This window comes from Leuciscus leuciscus (genome assembly GCF_965113295.1).
Source record: "Leuciscus leuciscus genome assembly, chromosome: 18".
Taxonomy (NCBI): Eukaryota; Metazoa; Chordata; class Actinopteri; order Cypriniformes; family Leuciscidae; genus Leuciscus; species Leuciscus leuciscus.
Genome location: NC_138742.1, coordinates 27196563 through 27210122, shown reverse-complemented (window position 1 = coordinate 27210122; position 13560 = coordinate 27196563). Strand labels below are relative to the sequence as shown.

Genomic DNA, 13560 nt, shown 5'->3' with positions numbered 1-13560 from the left:
GTCTCAAGCGGAGTATCCCATCATCCAAACGCTCCAGCACAATGCCGTCCAGAGAGAAGAGCACAGGAACTGGTTGAGGAGCAGTCGGGAAGATACGTGGATTATCGTCCTGACAGAGAGAGAGAGAGAGAGAAAACAGAGAGCATTTAGTTATTTGGGGTTTTGGAGTAAGTTGATATACGATGATAGAGCAAATACAAAAATTAAACTCAAGGTTATTAAAGTTTAAATATTGCAGTATTTATTATTATATATGGTTTATCCATGGACATATTTTTTTTAAATTGATGTGCCTTCGTCATGTCTTACTGTCACGAGGGCGGGGTGACCTGTCACTCACACGAGATCCACCAATAGCAAACCCCGACCACCCAATCAATTCCCCTTGAACAAAATCAAACTTCGCCCTACATTTGTTCTTGTTCGAGAAGTCTAAATGAGGGTGTAGAGTTACATTCAAGCTATTTTAAGGCATGAAAAAAAAAACTTTTAAATATGTCATTTTGGTGATCAAAGATGAGTTTAAAGGGGGGAAGACTTTAAGAAATGCTGGACTCTTAAAAAGAGAACCGAAAACATCATACAATGTCCATCATTACCTTTGTCCCGTCTTATTACATAAGATGTTGTAGCGTGTACAGTAAATGCACATAACAGATAATCTATAAGGGAATCCCTAGTCTTCCATTAGCTGGAGATGATGAGAGATGTGGCCCATTATTTGACCACTGTTCTCACCTTTAGTGTAATAGCAGTGTCCCGTAACCACAGTCTCATTGGCTGGGGGTCTGCGCTGAACTCGTCCTCCAGGAAGGGTCCCAGTGTGTTTAAGGTAGAAGCCAGGAGCTCTGCTCTGCACCCTGTCAAGCACATCTCCATGAACCCCACGCTCTCGGAGAGAGGCGAGTGTCTGGCGGCACGCGGGCCCATCTCTAGCCTGAGGGCCGCTGCGGGGGGGCGGGAGAGAGAGCGGGGGCCCGGAGACAGAGGAGAGGAAGCAGCAGCTGTAGCGACAGACAGAGAGTGAAGATGTTCTGAGTATCACACTGCATGTATATCTAAAAAGACATGATGTTCACAGCAGATTGAGAATCAGTTACCATAGAAATAAAGAACGAGAGAGGCAATTATAAGGGGTTGTTGCCAAGATAAATATATGATACCCTGTGTGTTGTGAATAATTAGTGGTTTGGAATACAGACTTCATAACAAGGGAGTGAAAAGAGACGTATTACATGTGTGTATCGCCTGATCTGTGCATAAACTGTGTGCAATAGCGTGAGCAACACATTTGCGAACAGGGATCGCTTTTCTTAACAGGGTGATCTTATGAAGCAGACGTGTCCAACATACTCTAATGGCAATTCATAACTATTTTTTGCTTTGGTGAATTAGTGGCTTCATTTAACTCATTGATATGTTTCCGTACGATCTGCTTACACTCCACTGACGACTAGATTTAGGTGTGGACCTTCATGGTTACTTTTTTCAAAAATTTTAGTTTCTGTACAAATTGCTGTAAAATAGTTACGTTTTCTCATGAGATCAGGTTGGATGGGCCTGTAAACGCTCCCACAGAAACTGAAAGTGTCTTTTGTTTGTCCATTTCACATACAGTATATCGTAACTGCCATCGCATGTACTTTTGCCGACTTCTGAAAAGCTGAATTAGCATTCAAACGCCGAGGGTCAATCGTGGCGCTCGTAGTGAAAGTGATTACCAATGGAATCCTTGGAATGTTTGGGCGGGAGATAAATGCAAACTCAGAGTTATCTTAAAGGCGAGACAAAAATAATCAAAAATAATCAAAAAGAGCGGACGTGTGCGTTATGCCTTGAAGTGTAAACACAGCCTAAATGACATCCTGACAATTCTTCTGCAATCACAATTATGGACACATTTAGCATCCTAACCCTGCGTCAGTGTCGGTCCCGCCAGCAGGTCTGTGAGTTTGTGGTTGCCCTGTTGTTTAGGCACAAGCTCCTGGGCTTCCAGCGCCACCACGATATCTTCACCGCGCATCTCCGTCAGGCACTCCATTCGACTCAGACACACAACTAACACAGACACCTGAAATAAAAGCAGAGCGTTCATCAAACATCAGTCACGCAACCAACTAAGAGTAAGTAAAGAGAAGACTATCACAACTTCTGTTTTATGCCGACTTTAAACCAGCACAATTTAGTAGAATATGTGTTTAAATATGGTGAAAATCAAGCTTTTAATGTTGTTTGTCTATGTAGTGTTTTTAATATGCTTTAAGACAAACCATGTGCAAATTCATAAGCCAACAGCATTGCTGAGTATTTTCTCCTTAAAACTGCAGTGAACCAAAGACAGTCTCGAAAACGAGGTTTGAAATCACTGGTGTTTCTGACGTCACAAACTACCTTGTAACCAATCAGATCAACGTGCCGGCGGGCTTTAGCATATCATTAACTATGAGCGCTCTGAAGCAGGGGAGTCTCAAGAGAAGCCAGGTTATCCCGGTATATTTTTTCTGCTGATATGAAAAATCGGGTACATTTAGCAATATAGCGTGTGTGATGTATATTACGATGTTATGACGAACTATGTGCGTTTCTCCACTGACGTTCTGAGTTGTTCAAAGCATTTCTAAGGATGCGGATTGTTAGAAGGCAGCTGTCTGACTGGTAAATATTAAATGAGTTATAAAAGTATAAATAAAACATAGTACCTTGCTGTTTTTCAGACTTTTAGACCACGAGCACTGCATTATAGTGGACATCTTCCAGGCAGTGGACAAGTGGCAGGTGTTTAGGCATCTAGATGTCATTACACTAGATACAACTCACCATATCTTGGGCAATGTCTTCAATGCTCTGGGACAGAGAGCTGCTGAGGTCTGCCGATGACCCACCTTCTGTTCCTGGAGCGGGACTCACACAGCTTCCCGAGAGGACACCTGTCCCATTAGGACGCAAAGACTCCACACCAGACTCTGAATCACAACAACACAAATATATATCAATTAAAGACACTGACAGATATAATTGTTATAGCTTTTAAAATACAAGTGCTTCAGTACCAGAGTCCATTAGGATGACAAAGTTTTCACTGATGTCACTGTCAATGGATAAGCCATCGTCCGCCAGACTACCCTCTAAAATGGCACTGTCACAGGAATTCTGGGAAGGCGACTGTTTCATGGAGTGAAGCCGCAGGTTCCCCATGATGGAGGGACTGGAATCCTCTAGCCGTGAGCTTGGCTCCCTACAGAAGCCATATCATGTTAAACACGTTAAAAGGTTAATTCATGGAAAAGAAGAACAATTCTGTCATGATTTACTGACCCTCATGTCGTTCCAGACCTATAAGACTAGTTTATTTTCGGAACACAAACAAAAATTTTTTTTAAGATTTATTTTTGCCGCTTTTGCCTTTATTGAGATGGGACAGTAAAGAGAAATGTCAGGAAGTGGAGTGGGAGGGAGAGAGGGGGGAGGGATCTGGAAAGTTCCACGAGCCGGGACTCGAACTCGGGTTGTCTGAAGTGCAACCGCGCTACATGTCGGAGCGCTGCTCACGAGGCTTTTGGCTTCGACAAACAAAGACATTTTAAAAGAAACCTGTGAGATTTCTGTCCCTCCACTGAGAGTCCATACAACCAAAACTTCGTAATCAAGATGAATAGAGAGGTTTAATCTGCAAATAATTTAATTTAGGCTTTTATTTAAATATAACACTGAGCATCGCACATACTTAATATTAACTCAATCGAACTTTCCTGATGCATGGAACAAACCTTATTGGTTATTACGCGTCAATCAAGCACGTTTGAGCTGCTGTTGTCTGTATTTATATTTGATGTGTTCAAATTATGTGAGTTCATCAATGTTTATGTGTGGATAATAGCTTAAATTAAACCTGTTCATCATATAAAGCATTTTTTTTTTTAAATAGTAAACTTTTCGAAGATGACCGAAAGTCTTATGGGTCTCATAATAAGTCTCATAATATGAGAGTGAGTAAAGATAATAGTAGCCTGACTACGTCAGACTTCGTACTTCCGCTCAATTTCATTTCGCTTCTGTACTCAGTCTGAGACAGCGTCATAGCTTTCCGTTTTCCTCCGGCCTGAAAACAGCCGGGCCAATCAACGAACAGAGGGCGGGCTGAGAGCCGTGACGTAGACGCTGATTGTACCGTGGATGCATAGATTTACTTCACATAATCTGCAAAAGTCTTTCACAGCCATGTTCACTCCGGTATTTCACTCGATGGTTTTGCTTTCGCATCATACATGTGTTTACAGTGGAAGTTAGATGTGGCTGAGCATGCGCATAACACACGCCATAACCAAACGTTATGTGATTGGCTTACGGGTAACCAATGATTTTAAACTTCAGACAAGCGCCCCCCCGCGAGAAAGAAAACGCTTTTCAATTATGCCATGCCAGACTCTGTCTACGAAGCAAAGCGAAGTAGCAGAGTTTGGTATTACCAGGCTAGATAATAGTGCTTTAATTTTTGGGTCAAATGAACCTTTTAGACTGATAACATACTAACAAATGAGAACATTTACTGTAACAATGCCCAAACACTTTCAAATACAGACCAATGTGTCTTCCTTAAAATATAAGCATTCACTAGAACAGCCACAAACAGCATCAGCTCTTTTCAATTATGTACTGTGTGCACCTACATGTGAGCTCATCTAAAAGATGGCCAGATGGCCAGAGAACATAAGATACATTGTTTCAAGCTTAACCACGAATTAAATGGCTCAGATCAGATCAGATCATCTTAGATGGAATCAACCATGGCCAAGTGATAGAATAGATGGCGTTTACAACTACTTTAATTAGCTATGGAAAGAGTTCATTGGCAGTTGAATGAGATGAAGTGTGAGTTGTGTATAGGACTATTATCAGTATCAGCTGTAATTTTTCTGTATCTGTGCAATCCTAAGATCAAGACCTCAACAATGCAAATGGCTCAGAGGTCTTACTTGTTTTGAGTGAAGAGTTTGGTCATGCCAGATCCTCGGCTCAGGAGGCTGAAGGCATCTTTCGTGATGGACAGCGCCCCTTTGGTGAGATCCAGGGAGGCACTGAGTGCGTCTTTGGTGACCCCTCTGGTGGCATTCAGGGCACTGGATAGCTCCCCCTCCAAGCTGAAAGTGGAGCTATGCCGGGACAGTAATGCAGGATTCACTGGAGAAAGCAGAGGAGACATGGCAGGAACAACGGCTTGAGCGTCACCATCCTGCCCCGTTTGTCCATCTATTCCCTCTTCAATGGCTTCGTAAGCCTCCTCTACCGAACCCTCCTGCTCGGCATCATCTTCTTGATCCTCGTTCCCTCGTGTCCCACTGTCCTCCAGCAGGCCAGGCTCACCAGCATGGTGCGATGGCGAGAGATCAGAGTCCGTCAAGCTGGGAGTGTCCGTTTCCACTGGGGAATGGGCTTCTTCTGGCTCGCACGTTGCAGGAGGAAGAAGTAGAGCAAGCTCTATCGCCTCCATCAGGACGGAGACACAAACCGAAGGAGGATCTGAAGGTTTATGTGTGGATTGTCCCAAACCCTGGAAGTCCTTGGTCAAATCTCCAGCAAGTCGGGCAAGGTAGTCCTTCATCCGCAAAAGGGCTACAAATTGGTAGTGGTTGAGCCACATTTTAACTGGAGTGATCGATTGGGCCAATATATGGATGGAGGCTAAAGGATAGTTGACTAGACCCTCGGTCTGGTCGAATTGATCAGGTATGACGTCATTTACATGCTGTGGTGAGTCAAGGAGAGGATGTTTGCTAGAACCAGTGGGGGATTTTGAATCGCCATCTATACTCGAACAATGAGAATCTTTTTTGAAGGCAGAAGGGCGGCACAACCACAAAGACATGGCAAAGGGCTCCACAAAGGGAAGGGTTTTCCCTCTGAGCCCTCGACGAGCCCCATCAAAGCCTAGAGTCACTCGGGACAGACTGACAGACCAGACGTCCTGCGAGCGAGAGGGACGTTTGTGCTCTAACGACAGGGACTTGTCTTCCAGAAAGCGTTGAAGGAATGCTGATGGCAGGGGATGTAGGAGGCTCTGATCCCGAGGGAATGGTTGGCAAGCTGTGGGATGGAAGAAAGGACAGGCAGAGAAGCTGCCGTAGGTGCTGTTGAGGTCCGAAGGGGAACCGTGAGGAGAGTGACGCGTGTTGCTGAGGACGATTTGAGGAAGACTGATGCTCAATGACTGAGGGCGGTCTGGGTGATCCATAATGGAGGATTCCAGAGGAATGACCAGCTGAAGACAACAAAATAAGTTTCAGCCAAAACACCAAAACACACAAAATGTTATTAAAAGCACAAAGAGAGTAAGGGTGGGTTGCACCGAAAAGGATTGAATTAAGTAAAGTTTAATGCTAATCAAGAATTTGTTGATCTGGGTTTTATTAAAATCGAGTTGTGTTGCACCACTTAATTTAAAACACAGATTAACAAATCAAGGATTACAATTCTAACCTGTGATTAAAACCTTCATCTATGATACATTTTCTCCGCCATGATGGATTCGCCATTGTAATTAAGCAGCAACAATAAACCAAACCAAAAACGAACCAAAAACTGATTCAGAAGAAGAAGAGTGAGATATACAGGCAGGCCTGGTTCTACGGGGGTGCGAGAAGGAGCTAGCACCCTCAAACGAAAGCAAGAGCACCCTCAGTTGATACTAAACTAATTTAATATTGACTAAACGGATTTGGTAAACGCTCCAGTGCGTATTTGTGTTTGCGCTCTGGAGAACGTCAAATATTTTTATTTACAACGTGTTTTTGCAGTGTTGAGAAATGTAGCCAATCACAAACATGTCTGTTGATCTCTTGAATGCAGGAGCCAATCAGGTGTTTAAGCTCTATAGACCCTATGTAACCCCGCCCCTTTTCAGCGCTGCGCTCGTAGTGTTCGGTCTAGCGGTTTTTATTTCCACAGCATGAAGGTAAGATCTTATGGATTTATGAAAGAACTGCTCGTTTTAAAATCTTTCAGGTCTACTGACATTTTTGTTATGACATCCGCTTCAGACATTACAATGCCCATGATACATTTTGTTACCTCTACAACAAGTAAATCACCTTCACTAGCTAATTACTCTTCGACAGCGATGCCATAGAAAAATACAGAGCTAACGCAAAAAACGGACGTTCAAACACAAAATTCGAAAGATTTATAAGGTCATAATTGGAGGGGATATCAACTATAAACCATTAGGTGTAAATGACACCAGATGATCAAATGTTTAGCACCAAAAGCTTCTTTACAAGATCCATACTGATCCATACATGACATTCCTTTTAAAGCCTGTTAGATCTCGTGGTTTACCTTTAGCTGTGTTGCATCCAGGCGGATATCGATGTGTTCGTCTGTCTTGCTGCTGTCCTGGAGGTGGTAAAAGGCTTTGACCTGATCAAGGGTCCTGTGTAGACCCCGTGAAAACAGAGTCATCCACAAGATGCTTGGAGCATCCAGACACAGCTGCAGACCATTCAGCTGGGCATAAAGATTAGAGCAGGGCACTAAAGAGAGAATGTGACAATGGGTGGAAAATAAAAATGATAACTCTTTCCAAGCAGGACAGATCAAACTTCATACTGGGGTCCTACGAGGACGGAAGTTTGTAAATATAAATGACATGCATTAACAATAGTGATCAATGAATGTGAAAAACCCTACCTAAGACACCAGGAAGTCCAGGTTTATCAGGGAAGTAGTATTCAGTGAACTGAAGGTGTATTGCAGGAGTGTTTTCTGGCAGATGAAGGGATTTGCGGTTGCAGGAGAGGAGAGACTGCGTTCTCTTGCTGTGACGGCCCCCGGTGGACACCTAAAGAAACAGATAGGCTTTAATAACAAACATTCACATTCTTTGGACTTGAGCTTCCTGCCTTTCCCTCATAATCTTTCCTTGTGCAATTTCATTGGCTATTGTGCTCACCAAGGCTGCATTTATTTGACCAAAATGTGACCAGTAGTGTAACTCAGGTTTGTTTGTGGCAGAAAATTTAGCAATGGCAATTTCAGTTCCAAAAGCGAGCTATTGAATACAGTAACTTCTATACTTAGTGAGCGCTAAATGCATATATTTAATGTAACATTTATCTAGTGCTGTTATATTCCCACATTGTATCTGTTTATTTACCCTTGATAACTCAACTTTGAGTTATTATAGCTTTAACAGTAAACACTTCTGTCTCTTTTGAGCTACTGAGACAACTGTGAACACATGCATTATATCATAACTGACAGCACTGATGACATGTAAAAGCATTATATCATAACTGACAGCACTGATGACATGTAAAAGCCCTAAGGATGCATCATGTTAAAAATTAAAGTCTCACATTGTCTTGTCGAGGCTATTGTTCTCTACTCTCATTTAACAAATACCATGTAATCTCAATGAAAATGATCAAATACATTTTTTGTACTTGAACTCAGCGTAGTTAACCAAAGCATAACATCGGCAACATATCACAGGCTGCTTTCTCCTTGTGATGAAAAAGGGATGACATAAGCAGGTTTCTTTTGCAAGACGAGACTAATTTAGATGAAACTGACTTGTGTGTCACATAAAAAGCTTGTGGTAAGGAAAAGCAATAACAAAATGCATACTTCCTCTTTTAGCCGTCTCAGTGTAAGTCTAGGCTATGCATAATAGAACAAAAGTACCCATAATTACAGGCTTTTATGATTAACGGTTTGCTGTAATATGCTTAGACATCTACAGTGTTGTTCAAGTCACACATTATCCACATCTGAGATTCAAAATCTAATTTAAACCTGGAAATGAAATGTTATATTTGTAAATATAACTTTAAAGTGCCCCTATTATGCTTTTTCAAACATTACCTTTCATGTAGTGTGTAATATAGCTGTTTGTGAATGTAAAAGGTCTGCAAAGATTTAAACAAAGTCCACAACAAATAAAGTTATGGTCTCCTAAAATAAAGAATCGATTCGGAGCTGCTGAAACGAGTCATCAGTAATTCCAGTCTTGCTTCCTGCTAAAACCTACATAGGGTTGTAATACATTTGCATAAAGCCAGCCTATGGTCTTCATTGACTGCCCGCAAACAACGTCTATTTTTACCCTCAAACACTGTAGTTGTAGCTGAAGCCTGGAAGAGTTTGTTTCATGTCAAATCCACTTTGATGCACTTTAAAGGATGAGGACTCGGGCTGGAATTGATATGGTAAAACCGGCGCCATCGTTACTGTTCGTATCATTGTGTATGAAGTGCTGTGGAAGAGCACACCAAATTCAGATATGGTAATGGACGTTTGGTTTCCAACACATGCTGTAAGCGGGAGACCAATCACAACAGACTGGGCCATCTGACCAATCATAGCAGAGTAGACCAATCACAACAGACTAGGCCGTCTGACCAATCAGGGCAGAGTAGACCAATCACAACAGACTAGGCATTCTGACCAATCAGAGCAGAGTAGACCAATCACAACAGACTAGGCAATTCTGACTATTCATAGCAGAGTAGACCAATCACAACAGACTAGGCCATCTGACCAATCAGGGCAGAGTAGACCAATCACAACTGTCTGGGCCATCTGACCAATCAGAACACCGTAGGTTTTCGGAAAGGAGGGGTTAAGAGAGTCTGAATTCTTTATCAAACCGTTTCAGACACTGTGAGAAAAGAGGTGATGTTGCAATGAGAAAATATATTTATTAAAACTTTTGATCTGCACTGTATACAAGCATATAAAGGCTGTCACTGTCAAACGTGTCTCAATAACTTTTGTTATGTTTGTGCAGAGACGTCTCAAACCTGATGGATGTCCAGATCGTCCACGCGGATCACCATACAGCTGGAGCGAAGTTTCTTCAGTGTGGTTCCCGAGGACGGGGCGGCTGCTGATGTCCGGCGCGAGGTCTGAGTCCGTTCAGGACTGAAATTAGACAGTGATTCCCCGTCTGCTCAAAACAAAACAAGACCGATTCAAATTCAATTAATGAAATTAACAAGAGAACTTCTCAAAATGAAAACAAAACCAGACACGTTCATGACAAATACATGATACATTTTTTAAAGAAACCAGTGCATCACTTCAAATATTTTTTAGTGTTTAGACTACAAAATTATAAGAACTGTGCCTCTTGTTTTTTTTTCAATAAAGTGGACTGATGAATCATGCACAACAACACCAACATGTATTGATGATTTGGGATGGATAGACAGTTTACCCTTGACTTTTTTGGCTGGAGAGTCTTTAGCAGACACGTTTGGTTCTGTGTGAGGCGCAGGGATGCCCAGATCCTCCACGCTCCTCTGAAACTCCTGCAGCAGTTTGGCGGCCCACTGAGCACGAGACTCCATCGCCCCGCAGTGACGCTCCCAGTGCCGGCAGCCTTCACCTGTCCCGCACACAGCACATGTCACTGAACAGCTGGCTTCACTCAACTACACATCTGCCAGTTACCCTGCAGTCAACCATTCACACAATACATCGATCGCTGCGTCGTTACAATAAGGGGAAAAAACAAGACTTCAAAAACGGTGACAACCTAAACAAAAAGCTCAGAGCAACATTACCGTTCAAAAGTTTGGGGCCAATACTTGTATTCAACAAGGATGCATTCAATTGATCAAAAGTGACAGTAAAGACATTTATAATGTTAACAAAATATTATATTGCAAATTAATATTGTTCTTTTGAATTTCAAAAAATATCATGTTAAACTTCAAATGCATGAAGTTTTTGCCAATCATTAATATTTGGGTCTTTAGCGACCGGGATCTAGTATATTTAATATGGATGGCTCTCTAGGTGCTGCAATAGTATAAAACTCTCCTGATATTAGAGTAACAATTACTAAAGAATAGACCTTGAAAGGGTTTAATTTGAGCGGATGCTTTTTACAGTCATCACTAGCTGGGTTTCCATCCAAACCTGAAGCGAATCAAAGGTCGCAGAAAAAATAAGTTTGAGCAGATGACGGTGGTATTTATTGGTAAACTACTAACCAACTGTAAATAAAACACCATCAGCGTAAACAGCCAATGACTGCTGCTTATCCGGCAAATGCGTTTCCCATTATCAAATGCAAATCCCATTATTCACATTAACTCTTTTTTGCACAAGTCAAAAACCACCTCAACAGACATAAAATCTTTTTTGAGAATTATTATTATTTATTTATTTTCGGGAAAATTTGGCATTTCCATCTCTCGTTTCTGATGCGATATTTCAACATGTGCATAAAAACAGGGTGATGGAAACATAGCTAGCTAGTGTCATCATCAGAGCTCATTTCCTTTGTATATTCAGTATCTGACTCATTTTCGCGATGTCAACCATATTCTCAAAACTATCATTTTCCAAGTCTTCATAATCAGTATTTTGATCACTGACAGCTTCACCAGACCCACCATCAAGTGACAGTGACACTAATATTTGATTGCGTTCAGTACTTGCTCTTCAGTAAATCACTGAGCCATTTCATTTAGTTTTGCTGATGATTCTTCCTATTCTTTTGTTCAGGTTATCATTGTGTCTCAGACGTTGCCACCTTGTAGGAATGAAGGTGAATTGCACTTATTCAGTCATCAGAGATTCAATTATTGTTGTGCAGAAAAAAATATACTTACACTGTTACACATCTCGGGTCACTATTCACAAAAAATGTATTGGAAAACACATTTCTTTTTAAAAAACAACAACTCTTTGTTACATTGTTTATAATGAATTGATTGAGGAATACTAAGAAGGCTGATGTCTAACTTTAATTGAAAGACGAAGAGGGAAGTAAAATATAAAATCATAATAAATGATAATAAAAATTGTTTCTTCATCATCAAATCATCATATTAGAATGATTTCTGAAGGGTCATGTGACACTAAAGACTGGGGTAATAATGCTGACTAAATTACATTTTAAAATACATTCAAATAGAAAAATATATTTACAACAGAAAACAGTCATTTTAAAGTGTAAAAATATTTGAGAATATTACTGTTTTTACTGTATTTTTGATCAAATAAATGCAGCATTGGTGAGCAGAATGGACTGTACATAGTCAAGCGAATTTATATGGCGTGACCTCAAAGCCAGAGACAGAAAAGTACAAGTTAAAACCTCAGATCCACAAGGCAACAGAGGGTGTATGATATGAATCACGTCTGTCACCTGGTCTGTGGAAAGGGTAGTAATCCCAGCCCAGCTTCCGGAGGGTAAGCTGCATCGCACCCTGTGTTCCTGGAGGCGGAGCTTCATCTGTGTGTACAGGATAAATCACATGGGTATGTCAGTGTTATGATGATATACGTAGCTAACTGCTAACAAGATAAGTATAGTTCCCTTCAAAACTTTCAATTTTGTCATTATTTAATCTCCATGTGGTTCCAAACCTCTTTTTTCCATTAAACACAAAAGACGGTATTTATTTGAATGTGCACACTACTTTTTTCCATGCAGTTATTTTTTCACGCTATGAAAACAGAGCACTTCTAACATGCCAGCGAATTTAAAAGCACTTATTAAGTGATGGTCATATTCCCTATATTCACTCTAAAGCCAAGCTTCTAAGCTTTAAAACTACACCTATTTTGTGTTGGTTAAGCAAGTGGATGTTAAGTAACGTGATAACTTATTAGCACCCCCCACTTCAGATTTAAAGTCTCCCTGTGGTGTAAATCAAGTTTTATATGTGGTGTTTATATGCTTTATATTACAAACCATGTGCAAATTCACGTCAACACCATTGCTGAGTATTTTCTCCTTAAAATTGCAGTCTTAAAAACACGGTTTGAAATCGCTGGTGTTTCTGACGTCACAAACTACCTTTTAACCAATCAGATCAATGTGAGCTGGTGTGAGTGAATGGAGGCGGGGATCATTTGCATATTCATAGAACCGTGTATACTAAATGAGGCAAGGGTGTAGAGTTACATTCAATCTATTTTTAAGGCATGACAAACGTTTTTTCAAGGAAAAAACTTTTAAATATATACTTTTGGTGAACAAAGATTAGTTTTAAGGGATACAATTGGTTAATTAAGGTTAACAATTAATCAATTCATTGATTGTTAATTTAAACCAATCTATTATGTAAATCTATGTAAATTGACATCCCTATTTAAAAGGGAAGGGTCAACAATGTAATTATAGATTCATAAACTCTGACTCTCTGTGGTCATTAAAAATCCCAGGATGTCCTTCGAAAAAGAGTAGGGGTGTAACCCCGGCATCCTGGCCAAATTTGCCCCTTGGCCTCTGTCCATCATGGCCTCCTAATCATCCCCATATACTGATTGGCTTCATCACTGTCTCCTCTCCACCAGTAAGCTGGTGTGTGGTGGGCGTTCTGGCGCAATATGGCTGCCGTCGCATCATCCAAGTGGATGCTGCACATTGGTGGTGGTTGAGGAGATTCCCCCATCTATGTAAAGCGCTTTGAGTGCCGAGAAAAGCGCTATATAAATGTAATGAATTATTATTATTATTATAATTAGTAATTAATAACAGATGTGTTTACATGCAGGTATTTTGAAATATAAAGACAATGTTAAACATGTATGTACACAGAAAGT

The 13560-nt window shown here is 40.9% G+C and overlaps 1 protein-coding gene and 1 long non-coding RNA gene across 3 annotated transcripts in view; both read right to left on the bottom strand.

The window, feature by feature from the left end:
• LOC309480700 overlaps window positions 1-13560 on the bottom strand; it is an 87322-nt gene that overhangs the window by 5271 nt on the left and 68491 nt on the right. The gene's annotated exons all lie outside the window — the stretch shown is intronic.
• bltp3a (bridge-like lipid transfer protein family member 3A) overlaps window positions 1-13560 on the bottom strand; it is a 42492-nt gene that overhangs the window by 5271 nt on the left and 23661 nt on the right. For both annotated transcript variants that reach the window (XM_082144986.1, XM_082144985.1), the window contains exons 9-19: window positions 12158-12244; window positions 10214-10384; window positions 9798-9943; window positions 7684-7834; window positions 7333-7526; window positions 4974-6256; window positions 3051-3235; window positions 2818-2963; window positions 1915-2071; window positions 739-1004; window positions 1-109 (exon numbers count right to left, since the gene is read on the bottom strand). In XM_082144986.1, the coding sequence (XP_082001112.1) occupies window positions 1-109; window positions 739-1004; window positions 1915-2071; window positions 2818-2963; window positions 3051-3235; window positions 4974-6256; window positions 7333-7526; window positions 7684-7834; window positions 9798-9943; window positions 10214-10384; window positions 12158-12244 (2895 nt within the window). The remainder of the gene's footprint in view (window positions 110-738; window positions 1005-1914; window positions 2072-2817; window positions 2964-3050; window positions 3236-4973; window positions 6257-7332; window positions 7527-7683; window positions 7835-9797; window positions 9944-10213; window positions 10385-12157; window positions 12245-13560) is intronic.